General features: G+C 40.2%; 1 protein-coding gene across 3 annotated transcripts in view; it reads right to left on the bottom strand.

Annotated features, from left to right (window-relative positions):
• The window catches only part of HDHD2 (haloacid dehalogenase like hydrolase domain containing 2), a 50966-nt gene that overhangs the window by 12303 nt on the left and 12504 nt on the right, over nucleotides 1-26159 (bottom strand). Inside the window, exons 2-4 of one of the 3 annotated variants that reach the window (XM_055417312.2) lie at nucleotides 23184-23331; nucleotides 18543-18751; nucleotides 8618-8702 (exon numbers count right to left, since the gene is read on the bottom strand). In XM_055417312.2, coding sequence (XP_055273287.2) covers nucleotides 8618-8702; nucleotides 18543-18732 — 275 coding nt within the window. In that variant the 5' untranslated portion in view covers nucleotides 18733-18751; nucleotides 23184-23331. Of the gene's footprint in view, nucleotides 1-8617; nucleotides 8703-18542; nucleotides 18752-19554; nucleotides 19797-23183; nucleotides 23332-26159 lie in introns of those variants that run through there. The other 2 variants (XM_055417311.2, XM_055417309.2) reach the window with 2 other exon arrangements.

A 26159-nucleotide genomic window follows, 5' to 3' on the forward strand; every position in this document is an offset into this window, starting at 1 on the left:
CTGAAGATGGAGCATGTGGAAATGAAATTACAAGGCAGCTTAAGCAACTGCCAGAAGCTTCACATTTGCCCAACATCAAACTGTTGAGTCCTTTTCTTCTCGCTCCCCCAAATGACTCTACCCCAGTCTTTCTCAACTTAGTAAATTCGCCCCATTGCTCAGGCCAGACACCCAGCAGTCACCCTTGTCTTCTCACTTCCCCTCACCCTTACACATCCCTTTATCAGCGCATCCAATAACTTCCGAGTCCAAGAGAAAAAGAAAAACGTCTGCAGTCTCACTTTCTCTGCTCAGCCTCTGCAATAGTCAACTTGTCTTCCTGCTTTCTGCTGTTGCCCTGTTGTACCAATCCATCGTACAGGCAATAGCAGGAGTCTTTAAAGTACAGGCGAGATCACACATGTCCCTGCTCAGATTAAAAATCTTTCAATAACCTCTTACTGAAGAGTATAAAATCCAAAGTCCTCTCTACAGCCAGTGAGGCCTGGCCTTCACCTGGCCACCGTTTACATCTCCAATCTCAAGACACCTTCCCTATTGTTGACTACATACCAAAAAGGTCACTCTTTCCTGCTTCAGCCCCCACACACGGTGTTCCCTCATCCTGAAACACTGCCCCATACTTTGCACACAGCCTTCTTCTGCTCACCTGTCAGATCTCAGCTTGAAGTCAGCGCACAGAAGCCGCCATTGCCAATCTCCCTACAAAGTGGACTTCTTCCTCACAGTTCAGCTCCATCTCATCTTTTTTCCTTTCTACCAACTTTCCATAGTTTATAATTCTTACTCAACTGTGTTTGGTTTGTCTTCCTCGCTAGCATATAATCTGCACTATGCCCATCAGTTTTTCTCATCTCTGTATTTACTTAAAAAAAAAAACAAACCCAAAGGAAAACAAAAAACAAGCCATGGGGCACTTCCCTGGGGGTTCAGTGGTAAGGAATCCACCTGCCAATATAGGAGACGTGAGCTCGATCCCTGGGCTGGGAGGATCCCACATGCCGTGGAGCAACTAAGCCTAAAGGCCACTACTGAGTCTGGGCTCTAGAGTCCAGCAACCGCAACTACTGAGCACACACCCCACAACTACTGAAGCCCACGCGCGCTCGAGCCTGTGCTCTGCAACAAGAGAAGCCACCACGATAGAAAGCCCGCACATCACAACTAGAAAGTAGCCCCCACTGGCCCCAACTAGAGAAAAGCCCACGCAAAGCAATGAAGACCTAGCACAGCCAAAAAATAAAATAAATAAATAAAATTATAAAAAAAAAAAGCCCAAACTTTGGGACTTTCACTAGACACTTGCTGAATAAATTCATTAATGGATGAAGCACTGTATGCCTCAGTATCCTGATCCTGATCTATAACATGGAGAATAATGCTTACCTTTTTGGGGAATAAAGATGATATATGCAAACTTTTTCATAATATCTGACAGTAATGATAATTATTTTTATTCATAAACATGGGAAGGGTAGTGTCTGTGCTACTTAAAATAGGTAACAGCAAATCACTTCACATCTGTGGGTCTCGGTTTCTTACCAAATGAAGGAACTGAATCAGATTAGGTCTTCCAGCCTCGCCACTGGCACTTTCCACGGACAGTGCTTTGCTGTGAGAGGAGGCTGTCTCATACCCGGATGGATGTGGCAGCACCTACGGCCTCTACCCACGACATGCACTCTTCTCCCCGAGTTGTGACAATAACAACGTCTCCAGACATTGGCAAATGGCCCTCTGGGAGCAAAAATGTCCAGAGGTGACAGCAACAACCAGATGATGCCAAAATCTTGACCTTTATGGACTTCCCTGGTAGTCCAGCGGTTAAAAATCTGCCTGCCAACGCAGGGGACGTGGGTTCGACCCCTGGTCTGGGAAGACTCCACCTGTGGTGGGGCAGCTAAGCCTGCGCCCCACAACTACAGAGCCTGTTCCCTGGAGCCCACGCTCTGCAACGAGAGAAGCCACGGCAATGAGAAGCCTGTGCTCCACTGCTGCAGAGCACCCCCACCTGCCACAACCAGAGAAAGCCAGCATGCGGCAACAATGACCCTGCACACACCCCTCAGAAAAACCAGAACCAAAAACACCTTGACATTCAATACAATTAAAACGAACACCAATCAATCTGAAAACACAAACTACTAAAAGTTCAAATCAAAACAACAGCAAATCATTAAATATATCGAGAGAATCCCATCAACACTTAATTGAAACCCCCAGAATATCTCCAATGTCATATTAACACAGCAATTTTCTCACTTATAGTAGGCTACCAACTATCACCACTTCTGTTTGGTATTGTAGTTGGGGTCCCAGAGAGTATAATAAAGAAAAAGAAATGAAAATACAAAGACTGGTAGGGGAGAAGTAAAGCTGTCATTATTTGTGGTTGACACAATTATCTATGTAGAAAATTCAATTCAAAAGATTTTACAAATAAATTATCAGAATTAGCAAGTGAATGTAAGAAGGTCAATGAATAAACAAGGTTAACATACAAAATCTCAACCATATGTCTACAAATCAGCAATGAACAATTAAAAACAAAAGTTACCAAATACTACTTACAATCACATCAAACAGGAAATGGAAGGATTAACTTAACAAAATAACTAACCTATACTCTAGAAATTTTAGAACACTGCTGAAAATGTAAAAATAAAATCTAAATAAATGGAGATATATTCCATTTTCATATACTGGCAGCACATTATTATTCAGTAAGTTCTACCCAAATCTGTAGATTTAATGAAGGATCAATCAAACTCCAAGTAAGCCTTTTTTTTTTTTTTTTGGTAGAAACAGACAAATTGATTCCAAAATTAACATGGAAAGGATGCAGAATCTTAAAAAGGACGGAGTTAAAGAATGTATACTACCAGACATTAAGATTTATTGTAAAGCTGTAGTACTCAAGACAGTGTGGAACTGCACAAATATGAAACAGAGCCACACTTATATAGTCACTTGATTTATGTCAAAGCATTAAAACATCACTGCAATTCTGTGAGGCTCTTGAAAGAATGGATCTAACGCAGTAAATGTTGCAGAAACAACAGGATATCTGTAAAGAAAAAAGTGAAATTTACTTCACACAATTCACAAAAGTCCATTCAAAACAAGCCCTAGACCTAACTGCTAAAGGTAAAACGATAAAGCTTGCAGAAGAAAACATATGGAGAATATCTTCATGACCCTGAGGTGGGTGAAAATTTCTTAAGCACAACAGAAGAAAATACTGACAAATCAGACTCCATCAAAATTAAAAACGTCCTGTTCTCATACTGTTAAAAGAATGCAAACCACCAACAGAAATAAGATATCTGCAGGACATATATCCAACCAAAGACTTGTATACACAACACACACAGGGCTCCAACAAACCTCTAAGAAAACTATAACCCTCAGAAAGGAGAAAAGATATGAATGGGGAGATCACAAAACAAGTTATCCAATGGCCAGAAAGTATGTGAAAAGGCTTCAACAACATTACTCACTAGGGAAATACAAATAAAAACCCAGTAAGATACCAGTATACACACCAGAAAGAATAGCCATAGTGACACAGACTAAGGAAAGACTGGTGGAACTCTGGTTCATAGCTGGTGGGAATGTATGACTCCATAAAATCACTGTGGAAAATTACTTAGCAATATTGACTAAAGCTAAGCAGGCACTTATCTATTATCCAGTAATTTCATTTCCAGATACAGACCCAAAACAAATAAATGGGTATGTCCCCAGAAAACATGTAGACCAATGTTCATAGCAGCTTTCTTAAGAGCCAAAAATGGAAAAATCCAAATGTCCATTACCGATCAAATAAATTGTGGAATTGCCATACAATAGACGACAATACCACAAGAAAAATAAAGAACAAACAAAACAAAAACACAGTACTGCTACAAGAAACAGCCTGTATAAATCTCAAAAGCAGACCAAAACAAAAAACTGCTACAACTGTATGATTTCAATCATATGAAGATCGAAAACTTGCAATATTGACAGAAGTCAGAGTAATGGTGTCCCTGAGAAAGGTGTGCTACTGACTAGAATAGAGAACCTTTTAGGGTGCTGGAAATGTTTTGTATCTTGATCACAGTGGGGGTTATGCTGCTGTATCTATGTGTCAATTTTTACCGAGTTGAACACTGACAATCTGTACACTTTACTGTATATATTATATATCAAATTTTAAAAGATCAGTAACATTGTATTTATGTAGTTTACTCACCTAAACCTTTTACTGACGAGTGGCAAGAGTTGCCTTGATCACAAAAGAATATCCCCAGTTAATTAAAAAATGAGTAGTAACTGACATTAAACTCAATTCTGTATTCCGTGATCTTCAAATTGGCATATAAAGTTGTTCTTCTGCATGTACTAATGGAACGCTTTAAATAACTCAAGTTCTTAAGTCTTCAACAATTTCTCATCTCCAGAGTGTTTTATTTTTATAGTCTGGACTTTAATTAAAAAGACTGCATAGCAGTCAGCTCTTTCAAAATGGAAAAAGCCCACAGAAATATTTCTAATTTAAGCCTGCTGCCACATTATTCTAGAATTCCTTGTGCAAGGGCTCTTAGACAAGATTCAGGAGTTGTTGTACAAACACAGAAACTGATTTCTGTTGAGTTTTTTCCCCTCCCCTTCTCCTCTTCCTTTTCTAAGGAAATGAATGTATTAAATATAAAACTTTTTATTTTTCTTAATGAGAAGGGGAAAGGAAAGCAATCCAACATTCAACAGAAACCATTTATGGGGATAAGAATCTCTTCCCAAAACACAGGAGAAACTGGTTTCTGCATACCTCTAAGACTTCTGAAGGATTCTCCTATCTTGTAACAATTATAGGAAAGAAGTCATTAACAAAGTGTTCAAAACATAAAACTTTTTTTTTAAGCAGCCTTCATCTCTGCATTTAAATATGAAAGCTGTGATGTCACTTATCTTTAGCTGTAACAACATTTTAATAAGTTCCTGGAGAAGCTGGAGAACAGCTGCATTCAATTTAGAAAAATATTTTTTTCTGTGAACTTTTCTTAGGTTAAGCAATTCCATGTAGTTTTTTGCCAAAATTCCTAGGATCCCGCAACTATACTTCTGAGAAAACATGTTATGGAAACATAACCATTGCTTAACAAACATGTTCAGAAGTTTTTGTAAAAAATTAACTCATAAAACCTGGAAATAACCAACAATCAGAAATACATGACACTTTAAAGTGGAATATGCTCTGGGAATCAAGTATGCTTTAGAAGAATATTTAAGCATATAGAAAAACTTAAAAGGCAAGTTACCACATAGCATATACACATTCTCAGTTTTGGCTATATATATGTGCCTGGAAACAAACTAGTTGTATGTTAAAATATTAATTGTAGATCTCTTAGGTGTAGAATCATGGGTAATTTTGTTTATTCACGTTTCTTTTTTGAGCATTTCAAAATTTCCACAATGATGTATTACTTATTTTTTAGGCTTGTTAATGCTAAGTTCATTTAGATTAAGTGATCTCCTTGCCCAGGCAGCATTTCTCCTAATAGATAACATCAAATTTAATTAAAATTGGTCCACTACTAAAATGCTCAAGCTTTTTTCCTAATCGGTCAGAAGATAAAAAAAGACCTTCCTACAAGGTGGTATAAGACAACTGAGAAAATGAATGAACTAGACCTACAGGTACTAATATTGATGAATCATACATTATTTCTAGAGAAGAAAGCACACTGATGAACATATAAAGTATAAAACATGCAAGATAATACTATATCTTGTCCAGAAATACTTACGTATGTGTTACAAGTATAAAGAAATGCAGTGTTAAACACAAAATTCACAATCCTGATTACTTTTGGGCTCTGGCTGACAAAATTGAGGAGGGATACATATGGGATAGCAAACATGTTGGTAACTTGTATTTCTTAAATTGGTTGACAGACATATGGGCATTTATTACATTACACTTTATACCTTTTAGTACTAGGCAAAAGGAAAAAGACGTCAGTGGCTTTTAGGACTTGAATGTCTCACAGACTCCAAACCCAAATCACCTCTGTTCCCGACTGGTGGTTCCTATCCCTCCCTAAACTCAATCCTTTAAAACCCAGTGCTCTCAATTTTATTCAGGCATTTTAGACATATCTGTGTAACATGGAAGGCTGATGTATTTGCACTGAATATGCCTCTAAAGCTAGTATTCAATGCAACAGGATTTAAAATCCAATGTTTATTCTCATTATAAACCTGAATAGTAATTTAACTAATCGGTGGTTCATTTGAGATGTCTATATTTGCCACACACGATCCAAACAGCTGTAGTCATTGGTTGAAAGGCACAGTCTCTGTGGAGACATCAATATGCAAAGAAGGGCAAGACCTAAAATCCTTCTGTTAACTTTCCACCCAGCTGTTAAGTGCATTTGTGAAATTAGAGTTGACTTATAAGTGCACTATAATGCTTTAAAATGTAGTGTTTAAAAAAATCAATATGGTTAGGGAAGTGTACTAATTAAGACAGCATCCGAGCAATTACAAAGTCAGTATTATGTCAACATACATTTTTATTACCCTGAGTCTAGTATTTATCTAAGACAGAGACCTCCCAACTTCCTATTAAATATGTCCTTCCCAAATTACCAGCTAAAATCAATCAATACCTTCTCCTTGAATTCTGTGGTTCAAGAACTGAATAAAATGTAGTAGGGGGTAAACTCAGAAGTAAGAAATAATAGCAGATTCTCTATTTCAAATGAAAGCTGCTTTTGGTATAGTTACAAACCTTACTTAAGGAGCAGGTGAGATAATCCCCTTGTACCTCTATCCCCAAAGAAGCTAGAAGAGAAAACTGAAGTAGGTGAAGGAAAGAAATTTTAATATTCAAGTTACCTGGCATAGTAGTGGATCTCTGGGAAATAATATCTACTGAGCAGTTATAAAAAGTGAATTTGTTTTTATTTAAATGAAGGCTTGACTATCGCAGTGCCTGAGACTCACAGACACGAGTGCATTCGCTAGTGTTATTTCCGGCCACACAGACTGTACATGAGGACAGCCATCTTCAAGATCAAATAGGGTGCCCAAATGTGCGAACCTTGTAACAAGTTTTAACTTTCTGATTCTAAGACATATATTCACATCAAGAAGTGAATTCTACATCAAGTATAAGTTAGAATGATTCTTGAACACCTTTGCACTGGTAAGAAAATGATGTTAAATTCCAAAATTTACTAAGCTGTTAAAGAAATCTTTTTTAAGTTAAAGTACATCTATGCAATGTGTCGGACTACTTGTCATAAATTTAAAGGCAAATCACACTGCTTAATATCCAACAAGTAAAAGGCAAGATGAAAAACGAAGTTTATAAAAATGAAAAATCCATAAAAATCAGGGAAAAATAAAATCAGTCTCACTCTAGAGCAGATTTGCAAATAAATTTTGATTCACTTTATTTTAGGAAGTAGGAGAACCAGAATGCAGCTTGCCTTTTGGAAACAGCAGTAAGAAGTTCCTACAGGTAAAACACACACACAAGTGAAGATTTATAACATTTCACCTGTAGGCTATGGTTCTCCAATTTCTACCGACAGCCGCTGAACACCTCCACTTAGAGGCCCACAGTTCAAAGGACCTCACCCTAAATGCATCACCTCCTGAGCCCACACAGGGCACATTCTCCATTACATGCACTTAGTCCTCCCCGACTCACTGATCTACTTCACCCCTGACCCAACTGTCCATCAAGTCATGCTCACACTACCAGAACCTAATTTTCTTCTTCCCTACTGACAAAAATCCCAGATCACACTACCATTATCACTCCTCAAATACTTTCTTTGAAAGTATGGTCAAACCTGACAACATTTTTTGATAGCCTGGATTCTCACTGGAGGGAGAATCAAATTTACTATTTTGGGTGAGTCAGCCTGGATATTATTTTCCTTCAGAGATCAGTTAGTGAAGAGTCACAGGAGTGACAATAAAAGATAAAATTCTTAGCTTAAGAGTTACAATGTGACTATGAATTTCTGCCCCAGAATATTGATCCTATAAGCCAGAAAAACCGCAGTGATCACTGCGTTTTAACATATTGATTATTAAAAAAAAAACTAAGACAGTAATAAATATTATTTAACATTGATCTTGAAGTGATCTTTAAGATATTTGTTCTCATTTACAATCTAGGTGGCCAGAAAGTAAAACATGTATACCCTTACATGACAAAGACTTGAGAAGAAGGGGGGCTTTCCTGGTGGCTCAGTGGTAAAGAATTTGATTCCAGTGCAGGAGACACAGGTTCGATCTGTGACGGGGAAGATCCCACATGCCTCAGGGCAACTAAGCCCATGCACCAGAGCCCAGGAGCCCCAACAGGTGAGGTCCACATGCCACAGAGCCTGTGCTCCACAGGAGAAGCACCACAATGAGAGGCCCTCTCACCAGAACCAGAGGGTGACCCCCGCTCACCACAACCAGAGAAAGCTTACACAGCAATGAAGACCCAGCACAGCCAAAAATAAATAAGTATATGAATAAAATTATTTAAAGAAAAGAAAAAAAAAAAGAAGAGAAGTGAGAATACGATCACATGAAAAATAAACAGCTAAAGACTCACCGGAAGGCTTGATTCAGAATTTGATAATGAAAATGCTCTGGTGCCAATCCTATGACCACAGCATTAGGATCGCTTGTCTGTATTCCTGAAAATGTGAAGAAAACATTACTGAAAAATGCAATTAACAGTAATGTCACAATTTATAATAAAGCAGTTTTAGTCAACCAAGTCCGAATTTTTGTTTTGGCAATAATCTGAAGCTTAAGAGATTATCCTGCCCAGTATACTTTGGAAGTATGAGCTATACTTTAAAAAAAATGGTCTCCGAGTATTTCTGTATGTTACTTTTGCAGTCTTACAGCTACTGAGTAACTAGAAGATCCTAACTAAAACTTGTAACCTGATGTCCTCAAACAAGTAACAATTTGTAACTTCAAAAAGCTTTACTAATTAAAATCAATCAGAACAGCCACCTTTCTCTATGAGCTATCAGATCAATAGCAACTGATGAGGGACTGGAAAGCTAAGAGGCAAAGAAAATTACTTTCTGAGCCACACAGCTGAGGCACACACAGTCATGATAAACATGGAATGCACTGTAGATCCTATAGCTTTCTACATGGTACCTAATCCACATTTAGTTCCTCAAATATCATTCTATAATGAAAACATGTTTTAAGGCCTTGGCACCTGATGAGAAGACTTTAGATACAAGAACCAAACGAGCGTATTCACCATCACAGTTACGAAGACTCTGACTGAAGGGTCTGCGCGTTATTCCTATGCCGATTCCTATTTGCCTCTCTTACTGCCTGCCTTTAAGCATTCTCATTACCAACTCTACCAAAATGTGAGGGGAACTGGTAGAAAGAGCAGATAGTCAAGATTTGCAATTCCCTCCTAACCGGCAGCCACGAGTACTGAGTAATTGGTTGAAGCTTGTTGAAGGGAGAAAATAAAATCAACAGCTATAGTTAAAAGCTGAAGTTTTTGTATTCTTTTTATTTTCTCCATCTACCACTAGCTAAGATATTCAATATTAGCCATATTTTCATTCCCTTCAAAAACCCATCAACTCTGGGCATGTCCCAAGTTTAGTCTTACACTAAATAACAAAGATTTCTTCCAGACCAGGGATTCTGCTTAGATGTGCCAACTCCAGCTCACTGCTGCACAACCAGAATCTTTCTTCAGACAAAGTAAAAGGTCTGGATAAAAAACTGTTTTGCAGTACTTCAGCTGGCTCAGAAATATATATATATTAATTACAGAATGTATGTGTCATTATTTTTGGCAGCCCAGTTTCTGAATATCATTTTCATAACCGGGGAATCCACTAGCTCATAAGGTTTGGTGAGGAGCAGAGCTCACCCTCTCTTGCTGCTGCTGCTGCTAAGTCACTTCAGTCGTGTCTGACTCTGTGTGACCCCATAGATGGAAGCCCACCAGGCTCCCCTGTCCCTGGGATTCTCCAAGCAAGAACACTGGAGTGCGTTGCCATTTCCTTCTCCAATGTGTGAAAGTGAAAAGTGAAAGTGAAGTCACTCAGTCGTGTCCAACTCTTAGCGACCCCACGGACTGCAGCCCACCAGGCTGCTCCATCCATGGGATTTTCTAGGCAAGAGTACTGGAGTGGCTTGCCATTGCCTTCTCCGCACCCTCTCTTTAGAGGGTGAAAACACTGCCTACTTGTATTTCCAGCCTCTCTGCAGCTATGGGTACTAGCCTGAGACGGAGGTTCTGCCAATCAAAAGCGCCGACCCCAGGCTCTACAATGGAAGCTAGGAACATAAAGCAACTGGGAGAATGCCACTGGAAATTCTGAGGCAGGAGGGCAAGCTGGAACTTTCAGTCTCTAGTGCCACTGGGGTCAACAGGCCAGATGCAGAGGTCAGTGTGCAGAGGCACACTGGGGACGTCCGATCAGTTCTGCATGCGAGGTGTTGCATACTGCTCCTTGGGGCACAACCCCGGAGACTTAACCCTCAGCCCCCACCGGGCAGTTAGTTCTATAGGCCACCCAAACAGTCTTTTTTGTTGTTGAAGACATATAAATGATATTTAAAAATGGAAAGACTAGCTCATAATGAGCCCTGATGTACCCATCACCCAGCTTTAGCAGTCACCAACATTTTGCCAATTGTATCTATGATTCTCTACATTTTCTAAAGCCTGTGAAAAGTAAATCCCAGATATCCATCATCTCACCCCTTCATATTTCAGTATATATCTTTAACTGATAAAGACCTAAAAAAAAAAATTAACATTATACCATCAAATATTATTATTTATTTTTGGCTGCACTGGGTCTTCATTGCTGCATGTGGGCTTTTCTGTAGTTGTAGAGAGCAGGGGCTACTCTCCAGTTGGGCTATGTTCTTAGAGGTGGCTTCTCTTGTTGGGAAGCACGGGCTCTGGGGCGCATGGGCTTCACTAGTTGCTGTTCCCAGGATTGAGAGCACAGGCTCAACAGCTATGGCCCACAGGCTTAGTTGCCCCATGGCATGTGGGATCTACCTGGATCAGGGATCGAACCTGTGTATCCTGCATTGGTGGGCGGAGTCTTTACCACCTGAGCCACTAGGGAAGCCCAGTTATAACTTTTATTAATCAGTCAATACCTAGTCCACACTTGAATCTCTCCAAATGTCTCAAAAACGTCTTTTTATATCTGATATGTAATTGACACCCAAAAAGGTCCATATATAGTATTTCATTGTTATCCTTTACTTCTCATTCTACAGAAGCAGTCTTCTGTCAATCTCATCTACTAAAGCACCTAGATCTTGGAAAAAGTCTTACTTTCTGGATTCGACTGATTGCTTATGATTATCATTTAATTTGTTCCTTTACTCTTATTATTTCATATAAACCAGTAACTGGATCTAGAGGTTTTGTAAGTTCACACTCAATTACTAAGCAAGGTTATTTCATAGGTGATGCTATGAACATCTTATTTTATCACATCACGAAGCACAAGGGATCTGGCTGTTCCTCATCTAGTGATGCGAAGACTGATCAGCTGGTTGAAGTGGTGTCAGCATGATCCCTCCATTCTGAACCTCATCAATTCTTCACCTACTGTGTTTAAAATCTGCTGACACCATCGCCTATTTCACTAGGGTTTGGCTAATGTGATTTTCTAATTCTGCCATTCCTTCTGCATTTACTAGCTAGAACTCTTCTATAAAGAACTTACTCTCACCAAATGTTTAGTTACTCTAAAATACAGTTAAAATAGGAAAGGCAGGATAAATCCTTGTTACATTTGCCAATTTTCAGAATGAGTTACTGCCCTAACAACCTCTGATAGTGACCAATGAGTTTTGTGTGGTTGAGTATCATTTTGTATATAAGATGTGTTGCAATATATTGCAATCATTATTCTTTTTGATGCTCAAATTATCCCTTCAAATTGGCTTCAGTGTCCTTTCCGTTCCGTTCCGTTCAGTCGCTCAGTCGTGTCCGACTCTTTGCGACCCCATGGACTGTAGCCTACCAGGCTTCTCTGTCCATGGGATTCTCCAGGCAAGAATACTGGAGTGGGTTACCATCTCCTTCTCCAGGGGATCTTCCCGACCCAGGGATCGAACCCGGGTCTCCCGCATTGGAGGCAGACGCTTTAACCTCTGAGCCACCAGCCATGACTTTATTGTTTTCAATAATTTCCTTGCTAAAAATTAAGTTATCCCAGACTCATACAATCCCTGCAGATCTAGAATCTCCCATTTCTTCACAGAACTAAGGTAGGAAATCATAGTAGACACTATAGTTTGACCACAGGGTTTCATTGCTTCTATGCTTTTTTACTAGAAGATCTAGATAGTAAGTATTTTTAAAAAGAACAAGGGAGTTGATCATAATATTTTTAATTCAAAATTAACACACACCTTATTTGATTTTTATATTTGTATCTTTTTTCACTTAAAGTGTGGAGTACTAATAATATTAGCATAACTACCACTTTACCCTGTACTGTATCTATAATTATAAAATAATGTCAACACTAATAAACACTTTTCCTATTTGGAACCAGTCTGTTGTTCCATGTACAGTTCTGACTGTTGCTTCCTGACCTGCATACAGGTTTCTCAAGAGGCAGGTCAGGTGGTCTGGTATTCCCATCTCTTTCAGAATGTTCCACAGTTTATTGTGATCCACACAGTCAAAGGCTTTGGCATAGTCAATGAAGCAGAAATAGATGCTCTTTTGGAACTCTCTTTCTTTCTCCATGATCCAGCGGATGTTGGCAATTTGATCTCTGGTGCCTCTGCCTTTTCTAAAACCTGCTTGAACATCTGGGAGTTCACGGTTCACATATTGCTGAAGCCTGGCTTGGAGAATTTTGAGCATCACTTTGCTAGCGTGTGAGATGAGTGCAATTGTGCGGTAGTTTGAGCATTCTTTGGCATTGCCTTTCTTTGGGATTGGAATGAAGACTGACCTTTTCCAGTCCTGTGGCCACTGCTGAATTTTCCAAATTTGCTGGCATATTGAGTACAGCACTTTCACAGCATCATCTTTCAAGGTTTGAAATAGCTCAACTGGAATTCCATCACCTCCACTAGCTTTGTTCGTAGTGATGCTTTCCAAATAGGAAAAGGAGTGCATCAAGGCTGTATATTGTCACCTTGCTTATTTAACTTATATGCAGAGTACATCATGAGGAACGCTGGGCTGGAAGAAGCACAAGCTGGAATCAAGATTGCTGGGAGAAATATCAATAATCTCAGATATGCTGATGACACTACCCTTATGGCAGAAAGTGAAGAGGAACTCAAAAGCCTCTTGATGAAAGTGAAAGAGGAGAGTGAAAAGGTTGGCTTGAAGCTCAACATTCAGAAAACAAAGATCATGGCATCTGGTCCCATCACTTCATGGGAAATAGATGGAAAAACAGTGGAAACAGTGTCAGACTTTATTTTTTTTGGGCTCCAAAATCACTGCAGATGCTGATTGCAGCCATGAAATTAAAAGACGCTTACTCCTTGGAAGGAAAGTTATGACCAACCTTGATAATATATTAAAAAGCAGAGACATTATTTGGCAACCAAGGTCCGTCTAGTCAAGGCTATGGTTTTTCCCGTGGTCATGTATGGATGTGAGAGTTGGACTGTGAAGAAAGCTGACTGCCAAAGAATTGATGCTTTTGAACTGTGGTGTTGGAGAAGACTCTTGAGAGTCCCTTGTACCGCAAGGAGATCCAACCAGTCCATTCTAAGGGAGATTGATCCTGGGTGTTCATTGGAAGGACTGATGCTAAAGCTGAGACTGCAATACTTTGGCCACCTCATGCGACGAGTTGACTCACTGGAAAAGACTCTGATGCTGGGAAGGGTTGGGGGCGGGAGGAGAAGGGGACGACCGAGGATGAGATGGCTGGATGGCATCACCGACTCTGTGGACTTGAGTCTGAGTGAACTCCGGGAGTTGGTGATGGACAGGGAGGCCTGGCGTGCTGTGATTCATGGGGTCGCAGAGAGTCGGACACGACTGAGCGACTGACTGAACTGAATAAACACTAAGACTACTGAAGTGCAGTTTTAGGTTTCTTTGCAGTTCTTTTATCCTTCAATTTATCCCCATGAATGAACTATCAGAATACTGTATTTTAAAGTCATGTAAAGTAATTCTCTGAGTGGTTATGTCATCAACTTTATATACAGTTCGTTTCGATATGTTTTTGGTTTTTAGGGATTGCCTTGTTTTTAACTTTTTGTCTTTTAAATATGTAAAATATTCACCTGCTTCCAGTATCAAAACTAGATAATAACGTACTTTTATTTAGAGAGATCACGTCTCCTCTTCCTGCCCTCCCCCTTTAGATAACCATTTTTACTAGTTTTTCACTTATCTTCCTTCAGCTTCCTTTCACGAATATAAGACAAATACTTTTATAGCCCTAGCCACTTCCCTCTCATTTTCTTACACAGAAAATGTGTAAGGTTTTCTATACCTTACCTTTTTCACTTACTATATCCTATGAAGATCACTCTTATCAGGAGACAGAATTTGTCATCACTTACCTTTTAGCTATAAAGCATTCCTTCCATTTTGTGGAAATATCCTAGTTTTAATCAGTCTCTTCCAATGAACATTTGGGTTGTTTCCAATCTTCTAAGGTCATAATGAGGTCCAAATAAGGTCATAATGAACAACCTTATTCATAAGCCCTTATACATATTTGTCACTACATCTTCAGATACAGTCCTACAAAAGGCAGTACTGCTTCACATGCAATTTTGAGAGCTACTGCCAAATTCCTCTCCACAGGAGTTATGACATTTTATATTCCATCAGATCTTTTAATACATTTATTTTTGTTTAATTCAGCCAAAGCTGGTTCCCATTTCTTGCAAATAATAATTCTCATTGATACACAGTTATATTTCCAGATAGTATAAGTTTTGAGGTTCTGCATTTATTCATGCATATGTTTCCAAATTATTATTTACAAAGCTATAACATGGCTTTATAATGATGAATTTATAATTTACGCTTATACGCTTACTTTGTCAATATTGTGTACTTCACTCTATCATCTATAAAAAGAAGCAATGTGGCAAAGCTTCATAACACTAGGATATTTTTCCAGAGTTTTTAGGCTTTTTCCAAGAGAAAATTTTTATTTTTCCTTGACTGAAAATATTTCATGGTCATTGCAAAAGCTTCACACTATAAAGAATGACATCTATCTTTAAACATGTTGATATTGGTTTATCTTATCTAGTCAAATACATACAGTGGCCCCAGGAATGAGGACAAGTCAGAGAAACCTTGACTTGTGCTTTTTCAAACTATGGCCATGATCCGTCAGTAGATTGTGAAACTAATCTGGATGGCTCTAAGCAGCATGAAAATTACACAAGTAAACCAAACAGAAAATGGGCTTCCCTGGTGGTTCAGATGGCAAAGAATTTGCCTGAAATGCAGGAGACCTGGGTTCAATCCCTGGGTTGCGAAGATCCCCTAGAGACAGGAATGGCTACCAATTCCAGTATTCTTGCCTGGAGAATAACCCAAAAAAGATGTCCTTTTCATTATAGGGGACTGGAATGCAAAAGTAGGAAGTCAAGAAACACCTGGTAACAGGCAAATTTGGCCTTGGAGCACGGAATGAAGCAGGACAAAGGCTAATAGAGTTTTGCCAAGAGAACGCACTGGTCATAGCAAACACCCTCTTCCAACAACACAAGAGAAGACTCTACACATGGACATCACCAGATGGTCAACACCGAAATCAGATTGATTATATTCTTTGCAGCCAAAGATGGAGAAGCTGTATACAGTTAGCAAAAACAAGACCAGGAGCTGACTGGCTCAGATCATGAACTCCTTATTGCCAAATTCAGACTTAAATTGAAGAAAGTAGGGAAAACCACTAGACCATTCAGACATGACCTAAATCAAATCCCTTATGATTATACAGTGGAAGTGAGAAATAGATTTAAGGGACTAGATCTGATCGATAGAGTGCCTGATGAACTCTGGACGGAGGTTCATGACACTGTACAGGAGACAGGGACCAAATCATTCCCATGGAAAAGAAATGCAAAAAAGCAAAATGGCTGTCTGAGGAGGCCTTACAAATAGCTGTGAAAAGAAGAGAAGCGAAAAGCAAAGGAGAAAAGGAAAGATATAAGCATCTGAATGCAGAGTTCCAAAGAACAGCAAGGAGAGATAAGAAAGCCTTCCTCAGCGATCAATGCAAAGAAATAGAGGAAAACAACAGAATAGGAAAAACAAGAGATCTTTTCAAGAAAATTAGAGATATCAAGGGAACTTTTCATGCAAAGATTGGCTCGATAAAGGACAGAAATGGTATGGACCTAACAGAAGCAAAAGATATTAAGAAGAGGTGGCAAGAATACACAGAAGAACTGTACAAAAAAGATCTTCACTACGAAGATAATCACGGTGGTGTGATCACTCACCTGGAGCCAGACATCTTGGAATGTGAAGTCAAGTGGGCCTCAGAGAGCATCACTACGAACAAAGCTAGTGGAGGTAATGGAATTCCAATTGAGCTATTTCAAATCCTGAAAGATGATGCTGTGAAAGTGCTGGACTAAATACGCCAGCAAATTTGGAAAACTCAACAGTGGCCACAGGACTGGAAAAGGTCAGTCTTCATTCCAATCCCAAAGAAAGGGAATGCCAAAGAATGCTCAAACTACCGCACAATTGCACTCATCTCACATGCTAGTAAAGTCATGCTCAAAATTCCCCAAGCCAGGCTTCAGCAATATGTGAACCATGAACTTCCAGATGTTCAAGCAGGTTTTAGAAAAGGCAGAGGCACCAGAGATCAAATTGCCAACATCCGCTGGATCATGGAGAAAGCAAGAGAGTTCCAGAAAAACATCTATTTCTGCTTCATTGACTATGCCAAAGCCTTTGACTGTGTGGATCACAATAAACTGTGGAACATTCTGAAAGAGATGGGAATACCAGACCACCTGACCTCCCTCTTGCGAAACCTGTATGCAGGTCAGGAAGCAACAGTTAGAACTGGATGGACATGGAACAACAGACTGGTTCCAAATAGGAAAAGGAGTACGCCAAGGTTGTATATTGTCACCCTGCTTATTTAACTTATATGCAGAGTATATCATGAGGAACACTGGGCTGGAAGAAGCACAAGCTGGAATCAAGATTGCTGGGAGAAATATCAATAACCTCAATATGCAGATGACACCACCCTTATGGCAGAAAATGAAGAGGAACTCAAAGGCCTCTTGATGAAAGTGAAAGAGGAGAGTGAAAAGGTTGGCTTGAAGCTCAACATTCAGAAAACAAAGATCATGGCATCTGATCCCATCACTTCATGGGAAATAGATGGGCAAACAGTGGAAATAGTGTCAGACTTTATTGTTTTGGGCTCCAAAATCACTGCAGATCCTGATTGCAGCCAGGAAATTAAAAGACGCTTACTCCTTGGAAGGAAAGTTATGACCAACCTAGATAGCATATTAAAAAGCAGAGACATTATTTTGCCAACCAAGGTCTGTCTAGTCAAGGCTATGGTTTTTCCCATGGTCATGTATGGATGTGAGAGTTGGACTGTGAAGAAAGCTGATCGCTGAAGAATTGATGCTTTTGAACTGTGGTGTTGGAGAAGACTCTTGAGAGTCCCTTGGACTGCAAGGAGGTCCAATGAGTCCATTCTAAAGGAGATCAATCCTGGGTGTTCATTGGAAGGACTGATGCTAAAGCTGAAACTCCAATACTTTGGCCACCTCATGCGACGAGTTGACTCACTGGAAAAGAGTCTGATGCTGGGAGGGATTGGGGGTGGGAGGAGACGGGGACGACAGAGAATGAGATGGCTGGATGGCATCACCGACTCGATGGACATGAGTTTGAGTGAACTCCGGGAGTTGGTGATGGACAGGGAGGCCTGGCGTGCTGTGATTCATGGGGTCGCAAAGAGTCGGACATGACTGAGTGAATGAACTGAACTTAATCTGGATGGCTCCAAGCAGCATGAAAATTACACAAGTAAACCAAACAGAAAATGGGCTTCCCTGGTGGTTCAGATGATTTGCCTAAAATGCAGGAGACCTGGGTTCGATCTCTTGGTTGCGAAGATCCCCTAGAGACAGGAATGGCTACCAATTCCAGTATTCTTGCCTGGAGAATTTCATGGACAGAGGAGGCTGGCAGGCTAGTCCATGTAGTTGCAAAGAGTCCTGAGTAACTAACACTTTCACTTTTCAAACCAAACAGAAAACAGAGTACATGTCACACAGTAACAATAAGTATTATTTAACATGTACAAGTACACATACATATGTCCTGAATTTCTATGTAACGCGTTTCATTTATTGTGGACTGCAGTCAAAACAGGTTCGAGAAACACCGTATCTGTTGACTATTTCAATAAGAGGAAATCTGAATAAATGCTTCCAAACATCCAGTTTTAACAGTGACTTATAAGCAGATACGAAGAACTAATTTTTAAATCTTTCCAAATGCCTCCTACCTTTAAAATCAGGTAGAGCCCGATCATCAACCAGCAGCATGGGTCGAACTTGTTTCTGCTCTACCAAGTTTCTGGCTGCAGTCAGAGACGTGAATATTTCATCTTCATAGATATCAAATTCCAGTTTTTTCAATCTTTCTAAGAGGTCTTGCTTGCTCTCTTTGGTTGTATTGGTCACAAACCTAACCATTACAGAAGTAGCACGTAACCTGGAAAAGTATAATTCAGGTGTCAACAGGCAGCTTTCACATTCTAGCCCCATAAAACCTAATTTGGTAGCACTTGCCAAAGGTCAAAAAATGAAAGGTAAGTCACTGAGTGTTTTTATGGCCAATAGGTTTTTTAACCTATCCAAAACTGCTTACAGCTTATCCATACCCTATGGACTGCTTTATCTACAAAGGCTATAAAGACTACCTTTTCAAGGACCTTCTATACTTTTAACTGAATTTCACTATCAGGTTTTAAGCAAAGAAGTGAAAACAAAGACCCAAAGCTGAGTTACCCCAGTACTCACATAATGAAGTGAAAGTTATCTTGAGATTATCTACCAAGTGTAACCATCTGAAGGAGAGAAAACTCAGGCCTATAGGATTAATGACTGGGCTCAGCTGTACACAGCTGGGCAGCTATAGGGCTGAGACAAGAACTCTGGCCTGCATTCTGGACAGGGTCTGACCCCCTATGCTAAGAGACAGAGGACACCTCAAGAGTTCTTCTTTCTTCTGAGCCAATTAGACACTGGCTAAGCCCTAATGTGCTAAGTTTACAAACAGAAACTACTTGGAGAAAGAAACATGTCATTTTTACAGACTGAAATGTATTTTCCCCTTTAACTACTTACATATGGGATTTTGTATGTAAAATTTCATAATCTGCTTTTGATTTCATAATCTACTTCTTGGAACCTAAATTGGCAATCAGGTATCAGAGAAAGAATTCATAATAGTCCAGCTTTAATTAAAAAAAAAAAAAAATTTTCCTGGTCCTACACAATGATGTGGTCACTCACCTAGAGCCAGACATCCTGGAGTGTGAAGTCAAGTAGGCCTCAGGAAGCAATACTACAAACAAAGCTGGTGGAGGTGATGGAATTCCAGCTGAGCTATTTCAAATCCTAAAATATGATACTGTTAAAGTGCTGCATTCAGTATTTCAGCAAATTTGGAAAACTCAGCAGTGGCCACAGGACTGGAAAAGGTCAGTTTTCATTCCAATCCCAAAGAAAGGCAATGCCAAAGAATGTTCAACTACTGCACAATTGTGCTCATTTCACATGCTAGCAAGGTAATGCTCAAAATCCTTCAAGCTAGGCTTCAACAGTGTGTGAACTGAGAACTTCCAGATGTATAAACTGTATTCAGAAAAGGCAGAGGAACCAGGGGTCAAATTGCCAACATTCGCTGGATCATAGAGAAAGCAAAAACATCTACTTCTGTTTCACTGACTACACTAAAGCCTTTGAATGTGTGGATCACAACAAACTGTAGAACATTCTTAAAGAGCGGGGAATACCAGACCACGTGACCTGTTTCTTGAGAAATCTGTATGGAAGTCAGGAAGCACCAGTTTTTTTTTTTTTTAAAAAGAAGCAACACTTAGAACCAGACATGGAACAACAGATTGGTTCAAAATTGGGAAAGGAGTACAAGACTGTATATTGTCACCCTGCTTATTTAATTTGTACATCATGTGAAATGCTGGGCTGGATAAATCACAAGCTGGAATCAAGAGTGCCAGGAGAAATATCAACAATCTCACATATGCAGATGATACTACCCTAATGGCAGAAAGTGAAGAGGAACTAAAGAGCTGCTTGATGAGGGTGAAAGAAGAAAGTGAAAAAGAGCTTGAAACTCAATATTCGAAAAAATAAGATCATGGCATCTGGTCCCATCACTTCATGGCAAATAGATGGGGAAAAAGCGGAAACAGTGGCAGATTTTCTTTTCCTGGGCTCCAAAATCACTGCAGATGGTGACTGAAACCATGAAATTAAAAGATGCTTGCTCCTTGGAAGAAAAGCAATGACAAACCTAGATAGCATATTAAAAAGCAGAGACATCGCTTTGCCAACAAAGGTCCATATAGTCAAAGCTATGGTATTTTCCAGTAGTCATGTATGGATGTGAGTTGGACCATAAAGAAGGCTGAATGTCAAAGAACTGATGTTTTCGAATTTCGGTGCTGGAGAAGACTCCTGAAAGTCCCTTGGATAGCAAGGAGATCAAACCAGTCAATCCTATAAGAAATCAACCCTGAATATTCATTGAAGGACTAATGCTAAAGCTGAAGTTCCAATACTTTGGCCACCTGATGTGAAGAGATGACTCACTAGAAAACACCCTGATGCTGGGAAAGACTGAGGGCAGGGGGAGAAGCGGGCAACAGAGGATAAGATGGTTGAATGGCATCACAGACTCAATGGACATGAATTTGAGCAAACTCCAGGAGATAGTGAAAGACAGGTATGCTGCAGTCCATGGGATTTGCAGAGTCAGAGACGACTTACCGACTGAACAACAACGTGTTTTAATCTAAAACTAATTTTAATTTACCTACAATTAAAATTTTTATATTAACACCCTGTTGGGCTTCCCAGGTGGCACAGTGGTAAAGAATCCCTCTGCCAATGTAGGAGATGCAAGAGACGTGGGTCCCATCCTTGAGTTGGGAAGATCCCCTGGAGTAGGAAATGGCAACCCAGTCGCGTATTCTTGCCTGGGAAGAATCCTCTTCCATGGACAGAGGAGCTTGGCGGGCTACAGTCTACAAGGATGCAGAGTTGGACATGACTAAGCACTCAGGCATGCCATGTACACCTTATATTTTATGCCTGCCCCAAACAGATACAAGGCATAAAAGCACTGTCCATAATTTAAAATAAGAAAGAAAATCAAACATAAAAGAGATTTTTAAACATTTACTCAAAGAGCATTCAATACCTTTATATGATTAAATAGTTCATTATAATCATGATTATCTCTGTAATACCTGTGTGGTAGCTTTGCCTAAAAACACACTAAATTTGTTTTAGGTGCTTAAAATCTCTCAAAAGAAATTGAATACTTTAACTATCATCCGAAAAATGAACAAGTACTGAAATGATCATATTATTTCTAACAGGAACTTAAAAAAAAACCTTTTTTTTTGCTAGTTGCTCAACTTCCCTTAAGATATTCGCTTTCACAGAAACCAAAACTGGCAGTGACAGTATACGCTCTCTGGGGTGGAGACCCGCCTATGCCATTGAGAGGACAATCTGTAGGCTCTGGCCCCTCCAGAATGGCAGGCTCACAGGTTACAGATGTACTTAGAGATGTCATTCCTTATATACCAGAAATAAGATTTTTCTATCCATCCAGAGCAGAAAGCTCATCTCTGAAGCAGTACAAGCACTTGTCCAACAGGAGAGCAAACTGATAAACAGGTATCCTTTTCCCTAGAAAGCCTGAGAAAGACCATGTCAAGGAGTAAAGAGAAAGTCCCACTCTCCAACTGATTTAATTTGGGTCTTAAACAACATGTTGCTGTCTGCCTGTAAAAGAACACCATGACTCCTAGCTACATCAATAGCTTCCAATTGATGCCTATCAGATCTAAAATCTCTTCACACCTGCTGAAGCCCCACATGGAGAGAACACCAAGTTGGTGTTGCTCTCTCACCACAATACCTGGCACTGATACTAGTCACAAGATTCCCTGAATAAAAGCAGACTATGAATGCTGTAAGGTGTAAAATGATAAAGCACTACATGCTAAGTATTGCTGACTTTAAAACCTCATCTAAATTATTTTAAGATACGATGCTAAATAACATTACTAGTTCTGTTATGCGTGCATGCTCAGTCGTGTCCAACTCTGTCCGACCCTATGGACTGCAGTCCACCAGGATTCTCGGTCCACGGAAGGTTCCAGGCAAGAATACTGGAGTGTGTTGCCATTTCCTTCTGCAGGGGATCGACCCAGGGATCAAACCCACATCTCCTGTGTCTCCTGCACCAGCAGGTAGATTCTTTATCACTGAGCCACCAAGGAAGTCCCAGTTCTACTGTCCTGAGGAGTATTTTTTTCCAGGATACTCAAAAACAAATATTCACGTTCAGTTCACTTTAACAAGCTTTTCTATAGTATGCATTTTTTATCTAGACTTTTGGTAAGCGATGCATCAGAAATATAGGACAATCTTCAACCTTTAAAAGTATTAAATTTAGTTAACGGAGATAATTCTAAAATTTCAAGTCCCTTAATTAAATTTTATTTGAGGAGCTGCACACTCAGTGCTAGATCTTAGTTGAAGGAGGAGTGGGTAGAACTATGCCTTTGTGTATATTTGTTTCATTTTGTGATTCCAGGATTCATCTGCGATTTTTCCAGTGCTACTTATTCCACATTTTCGAATCTCGAGCTTTCATTCCCAAATTTACATTACTTAGAAGAAAGACACACATGAAGAGCAAAAAGACAGACCAAAAGGCCAAACCTAACAAAAGGCTTGGAGAACAATGTTTGGAAGACACAACAACACATACATTTTCCAGCTAAGCCCAAGGCAGTTCCTGTATCTGCGGTAAATCGGTGAAATGCCATCTTAAGGCCATCCATTCAGCTAATGATCTGCCTTGGTAAAATGGCACTTACAAACATATTTGTCAGCTGAACGTGGAGGATAGCTTGCCTTTTAAGAGCTTCCTGTGCGCCTGGCACAGCTGCATCTTCAATGTGAAGTGTGCCATTGAGATCAACCAAAACAGCTTTTAATGCACGGCGTGCTGCCATCCTTCATTCCCTAGGAGAGAGCAAATGAAATTAAAAATACAGTTTAGGAAACAATGGACAATTAAAACCTGGTAAGACTTCAAAATATCACTCACATCTAGAAAGATACTGCTTAATGTTAAGCTGTTTCTCTTGTAGAAAAGAAATGTTTTTTAAAAATAAAAAATCCAAATTTCACCCATAAAAGTTTTCTTTTTTAAGTCTTAAGGGAAATGTTAAAAGAGAGGTTACATTTACTTCAGATTTCTTGAAATAATTCTTCATGGAGCAATTCATTCATCTATTTTTATGTGTGAGAAAATGTACTCTGAAGAATGGGTGGATGGAAGGAAGCCCTAAATCACTGGCAAAATCTTTTTCTGCTCTGGCTATGTACCATGAAAATGTTCTAATCGCCAATCTTCACTGTTATATCCTGAAGTGGCATATACGGCCAAAGAGCTACTAGTATTTGTAGATCAGTGAGGAGGATATTTCAAGTTATACAGTAATTTTAGTCAGGAAATATTTTCCTTATGCTATAACGTCCAATTTCCCTTTTGCATATATCTCCTTTAAAGTATGTTTATTATATCATATAAGTGGAATATAAAGATAATGGGAATACAAAGTTTAAGTATAAAGATAACGGTTTAAAGATAATAAGGGAGTGGTAGGAATTGTAAGGAATCTAAAGACAAAAGGAGTGGACTGCCTGCATTTTTAGTTTTTTAAACAACTTTTTTTCCATTTTTTTTGTTTTTATAACAAAATATTTCAGACATACAAAAGGTATCAAGAATAATACAATCTCTTTCATCCATCATTCAACTTCAGAAACAGAACATCATCGACAAGAGTTGGAGCCCTCAGTGTACACCCCTCTGATCTGAGTCTACTTCTTTCCCGCCCCAAGGTTACTACTTTCCTGACTGTGAAGTGCTGACAGCTTAGTACTGCTGTTCTCCTATATCCACTTCATGACTTGCTTTATCATTCTACATTGCTTGTGAGATGTAGCCATGTTAACACACGTAGATATAGGTCATTTTCACTGCTGTATGGTATTATTCTATTGTGTGAAAACACAATTTATCTTTCTCTTCTCCTGACTATGAAGGCTGCATGTATTATAGTGAAGGGTGCCTCTGTGAACATCCTTGTGCATATCTCCTGGTGGCCACATGTGTGAGCATTTCTGACGTCTTGCTGGGTCTGAGGGTGTGTGCTCATTTCACCCTCATAGGATGTTGCCAAGCTGCCCCATTCCTTGTGTCTTCAAATGGCAAATGTGTACTGAACACTTACTGTGTCAGGCCCTGAAGAGACAGCAGAGCTGGTGAGCCATCTTCTTTAAAGTGAGAAGAGGATGGGAAAGCGGCAAAGAACCCAGGGATGATACAAGTAGTCAAGGAAGAGCTCTCAGGTGGTTGACTGCATCCCTGGGACACAGGTGGACAGGGGCATACCTCTCTCTCCTAGCTAGCTCCCTCTGAGATGCACTGTGAGAGCTTGGGTCACCAGGCCTGGGTGTGGTCCTGGGTCTGCCTCAAATACATTGTGTGACTTTGGCCAAGTGCCTTCTCTGGTCCTGAGTTTCTCCTCAATATGTGGGGCAGGGAGGCAAGAGGAAGCCTCAATCTTTACTGCCTACAGCTGGGCAATGTGGAATGAAGGTATCAATGTACACGTATACAGCCCTCTACCCCAATTTCGTCTTCTTTAACGTCTTCTTTAGCCTGCTAATCCTTGCTGGGTCTGTGTCCCAAAGCTGCCAGGAGTACGCCAGACTGTCCAGCATTACCCTTTTAAATGTTGGTCCCCCTTAGTGTAGTGCTGTCAGCAGGAAGAGGGATAGCAAAGATGACTCCTGAATTCCCTCCAGCTTCTAGATATTAGCTCCTTAGCTCCTCTTATTTCCAAGACCCCTCCTACTCCATGTCAGCCATCTAAGCACACAAGGAATAAACATAAAAAATAAACCCCGAGTGAGCCCAGAACTGCAGTCAATCGCTGGCCAGTGGCGGCCGCTGATCTGGGAGCACTAAGGACTGCCACTGGGCAAACTGGAGAAAACTGCATTTCCCACGTGGTCAGTGGTCGGCATGTCTGGACCCGAGACGGATGCAGAGGGAGGAAGGCACAGAGACGGTGTGCAGGCTGGACCCAGGGACCCATCAGCCAGGACGGCTCCAGGCCTGCCCTGTTCCTTCCCAAACCTGATCAGGGCGTCCCTCAGTGAGCTGGAACCTGGGTCCCAAGTGAGGGAGATGCAGAAGGCAGGGAAAGCAGCACCAGGGGTAACGGTGGGGTAGGTCCAGGGTTTGGGAGTAGCTGCCTACCCTTGGGCAAGAGCATTCATCATCCCAAGCCTCCATTTCCTCACCTATATAAGGGGAAACACACTAGTGAAGATGGGAGGGTTCACTGAATTAAGGAGAATGCCTGGCAGTGATAAGCATACAGCAGGAACATAATCCATGTGTGCCGTTCTTTCCCGCTCTGCCTAACAGGTGCTTCCCTCCACCTGCCCGCCCACCCCACCCCATAGACCAGGAAAAGTAAGAAGCAAGAGAAGTGACTGGGAGGAATTCACAGAGAAAGAAAGCACAGCTCCCATTTACCGGATGCTGTAGGTGATCTGCACTCTGCTAAATGCTCTGTAGTCTTTACTACGTCATTGAAAGTTCTCAGCAATCCCAGAGGAGGAAATTGAGATACTGAGAAGTAACTAACTTGCTCAAGCTTAGTTTTGACTTTGAATCATGTTAATGGTTTATGTATTCAAATTTAAATTAAGCCGGCCCTAAAACGGAATACAAACTACAGACAACTTCTGTAGAGTGCTGACTCTAGCCC

This window comes from Moschus berezovskii, chromosome 28 (genome assembly GCF_049115385.1).
Source record: "Moschus berezovskii isolate FMDL1 chromosome 28, NW_MosBer_1.0, whole genome shotgun sequence".
Classification (NCBI taxonomy): Eukaryota; Metazoa; Chordata; class Mammalia; order Artiodactyla; family Moschidae; genus Moschus; species Moschus berezovskii.